Raw genomic sequence first — 4217 nt, forward strand, 5'->3', positions numbered from 1 at the left:
CGCGTTGGTCTGGGGAGACAGGCTGCCTGACCAGCGGCTGGCCTAGCAGGAGATAAAGGGCCGGCACAGAGGCCCCACTCAGGACGACTATGGCACCGATGGCGAAGGTGACGAGACAGGATTCTCCACCAGGCACAGAGATGGTGCTCCGGGCTCCCCTCAGGCTGAAAATGGATCATTTCAGAATAAATACAGAGAAGCCCATTTTATACAGTGTGTTGTGGTGAGGAAGCCCCAAGAGGCTGGAGGAAAGAGGGCAAGACACAAACAAGCTACTGTTGGCTGCTGAGGACACCCACAGCACCCACGTAACCACAGCCTTCCGTCCACTGCATGCCTGCCTACTGAACCACTGCCCGCCGTCTGCTGTGGACATCCACGTAACCACTGCCTGCTGTCTGCCACGAACACCCTCGTAACCACTACCCAGTATCTGCTGCAGACATGCACATAGCCACTGCCCACCGTCTGCCATGGACATCCATGCCTGCCATCCACTGCATACCTGCCCATGTAACCACTGCCCGCTGTCTGCTGCATGCCTGCCTACGTAACTACTGCCTGTCGTCTGTGGTGGACACCCTCGTGACCACTGCCTGCCGTCTGCTGCATACCTGCCCATGTAACCACTACCTGCCGTCTGCGGTGGACGCCCATGTAACCACTGCCTGCTGTCTGCTGCATGCCTGCCCATGTAACCACTCCCTGCCATTTGTAGTGGACACCCATGTGACCACTGCCCGCCGTCTGCTGCATGCCTGCCTATGTAACCACTACCTGCCATCTGCGGTGGACACACATGTGACCAGCCGTCTGCTGCATGCCTGCCCATGTAACCACTACCTGCCATCTGTGGTGGACACCCATGTGACCACTGTCCACCGTCTGCTGCATGCCTGCCCATGTAACCACTACCTGCCATCTGCGGTGGACACCCATGTGACCACTGCCCGCCGTCTGCTGTGTGCCTGCCCATGTAACCACTACCCACTGTCTGTGGTGGACACCCACATAACCATTGCCTGGCGTCTGCTGCATACCTGCCCATGAAGGCGCTGGGGGTAGTGACTCATGACTCAGAGATCCTACCAAGTGGGCCTCTGATTTATCCTGCCCCGGAGATGAGTTTCAGAGAGGTGCAGACATTTGTCCAAGACTACTCAGCTGGATCGCAGTACAGCTTAATCCAAATCCACCCTGGTTGACCTCCACCCGTGTGCTTCATCCCAGCTCACCCTGACGCCCATGGGGAGGCCTGGCTCCTTCTATATCAATTTCTTAGGAGTCAGGTCGTAGGACATGATTTTGGACAATCCCAATCCCTCAGAGACAAATGTTAGGTGGGTCTCAGATTTGAACCAGGAAAACAGTGGTAATACTTTTCAGAATATTAAATGCTCAAGGTCAAAAGGGAGAGGGCAGGTGGGTAGATCTAACCAGGAGCCCGTCCTCCAGGGCAGGAGTGGGGCCTAGGGAGCAGGGATGTTTTAGGTACCACAAGTGGGCCAGGCCCAGAAGGAGGGCCTCTGCACCCAACAAGGGGAAGGGGATGATAATACTTAACAGCATTCAGTGACAGGGGCCTGGTAGTTTTCACCCTTGGGAGTGCAGCTGCGACCTCATGGCAGCTGCGACCTGAATGGCTCCACAGTCATGAAAACAGTGAGTTAAAAGTTCAAATGAAACCCAACAATTAATATTAAGCAGAAAGAAAAGTCTTGAGCAAACAAGCTAAAAGAGAAGTTTTGTTAAATAATGAACACTCGTAAAACAGCAATGAAATGGTATTAAAATGTTTGTGATTACTTATTCCTCAGCATTCACCTGATAACTTAAGCAGCATGAAGCAGGAGTTGCGCTTAAAAAATGACCAGAAAATAGCTATTCATCTCGTCGGCAGAGTAAGGCCCATCTCGTTTCTAGGATCACTAGTGTCATTGCTTATGGCCAGGGTGGGCGTCCGCGAGGGCAGTTCTCTCTCAGCACCCCCGTGTCTGCCCTGAGGCAGTGCCCAGGGCTGCACTGCCTCGGGTTCCGGGGGCAAACGCTGGGTTTGTTCTCGAGGAGTCGCGGGAGGGCTGTCTGGCTGCCTGCCCGTCCACCCCAAGTCCGTGTATTGCTGCAGGGTAGCTGCTGAATCTGGATACGTCCCTAAGCTGGGGCGGTGTGGAGGGGCCGGGCATGGCCCGGGGACAGGTCCATGCTGTTCTGGTTTTGCACACTCAGGGCTGGACTGACTGCAGGCCGTGACCTCGGGGGTCCTTGCAGTGTCTTTGTCCTCTTCCTTAGCCCCATTTTCTTCTTGCAGGGAGGGGACACATTCTGGGGGGCGCAGAAGGGCCAAGCAGGGCCAAAGACAGGAGAGCAACGTGTCCCCGCCCCCTGCCTATTGCACCGTAGTCCATAAAAAATAAACACGTTTGGCTGTTTGTGTATTGCTAACGTGGTGGCACTGCAATCACTGGCAGGCCGCACAGAGAGCTGCATCGTCGTCGTTAATCCCCCAGAACCCACCCAGGGACAGCCGTGGTTGGGATCTTTGGCGCTTCCCTGTAGAAGGATCAGCAGTGCCCATCTGCCTGGTGCTCTACACAGTGCTATGAAAACAGAATTAAAGGGTAAACAGAAATCCATGGGTAGAACATTCCAGGGCTTCGTGGAGCTGTTGGGCAATCATTCCTCCTGTACAGTCTCATGCAGGTATCTGCTCAGGCCGGCCCTCGGCGCCCTGCAGCCCTGGCCCACGTCCTTCCCCTCTGGGCCTGCGCGCTCATAGGTGGTTGTTCTTGGAGAGGTAGGCGATGAGGGCTACGGCCACGCCCACGTAGATGCCGGTTCCGATGGTGATGGACAGCACCGCCAGAAACAGAGCCCGCCGGGAGCTGGTGCTGGCCTGGTGGAAGTCCCCCTTCGCCACCGCCTTGTTCGTCTGCAGAGGCAGAGAAAGACAAGGAAGTCAAGCTGAGAAGCTGAACGCCGTGCATGAGGGTTCGCTGCGGTTCCCTTCCCACCTTAAACTGAGCCCACACAACAGGCCAGGGTAGGGAAGGCCAAGGGTGAAAGCGTAGCTGGGGAAGAGACCACCCCAGCTCTGACCTGTGACCAGGGTGCTTCCCCGACGGTCAAGAGAGGGAGGTGAGGCTGTCCCCCGCCCTGGCAAGGCAGGCAGAGGGAATGAATACGGCTGGGAGCAGCCCGGCTGAGCTCTGCCGCTGTGGGGACTGGGGTCTCTGGCTACAGCATGTGTGGTGGGGGGAATATTAGCTATTACACCTCAGTCCACTCTTGCTACCCAAGGACATTTTCTTTTTCATTCAAATTATACCTAATATTTTTTTTGGAGAGGTTTTTGCTATAGGGTGGGTGCACTCGCCAGAGACACACAGAGAGACAGAAAGAGAGAAATCACCCCCTGGGGGATTGCCACACCACAATCCCTTCTCTTCTATTCTCCTCTCAGGATCTTGGGCACACACGCACATGTGCCCGGCGTGAGTTTAAGCCACTAGGTCCGGGACTCGAACTGTGGTCGACTACATGGGAGTCCAGCTATATACCCATTATGCTAACTGTTGGTCCCAAATTATACCTAATTTTTAAATTAAAAAAATTTAATTTTAACCACATGTGGTTTCCTCAAAGAGAGAGAGAGTGGGAGCGAGAAATCACCCCTGGGGATGGCCATGCCACAATCCTTTCTCCTCTACCTCCTCTCCTGGCTGACACACACACAGGCTGGAAGGCTCCGACAGCGCCCAGGCTGCCTCCCGGCTCTGTCTTGAGATGGAGCCTGGAGCTCCCTGAGGGGACAGCTGAGGGAGGCAAGGCGGGATGCACCTGCAGACAGGAGCAGTTAATCCACCACACCATGCTGCCTGAGCCCCATCCTCTCTCGCAGCGCTCCCAAACATGCCCAAGTCTGTGACATGATCCAGGCTGACTGTCTTCCTCCGTGTTGTCCTGAGCCAGCACGCAGTAGGATCACGGGGGCACTGCTGCCTGGCCCTTATCTCCACCCTGAGAGCATCTGCCCGGGCTGGCCGAGAGGATGCAGAGAGAAGCAGGGGGAGGCAGGGCCCTTAGCCAACCAGGCACCTCTTGGTGGAACCCCTCGGCCCTGCAGGGACCCCCGGGTGCCAATGGCCACCTCACGTTTCAGTGATGGCGTGTGCAATGGTGGCTTCCTGCCCCATGTGAACTCCCTGTGGCAGGCCCAC

At 56.0% G+C, this 4217-nt stretch overlaps 1 protein-coding gene across 1 annotated transcript in view; it reads right to left on the reverse strand.

Moving 5' to 3' along the window:
* Window positions 1-1777: 1777 nt before the first annotated feature.
* SYNDIG1 (synapse differentiation inducing 1) overlaps window positions 1778-4217 on the reverse strand; it is a 233799-nt gene continuing 231359 nt past the window's right edge. Inside the window, exon 4 of the mRNA XM_006163604.2 lies at window positions 1778-2929. Within this exon, the coding sequence (XP_006163666.1) occupies window positions 2771-2929 (159 nt within the window). The 3' untranslated portion in view covers window positions 1778-2770. The remainder of the gene's footprint in view (window positions 2930-4217) is intronic.

This window comes from Tupaia chinensis, unplaced genomic scaffold, assembly GCF_000334495.1.
Source record: "Tupaia chinensis unplaced genomic scaffold, TupChi_1.0 Scaffold142716_1, whole genome shotgun sequence".
NCBI lineage: Eukaryota > Metazoa > Chordata > Mammalia > Scandentia > Tupaiidae > Tupaia > Tupaia belangeri.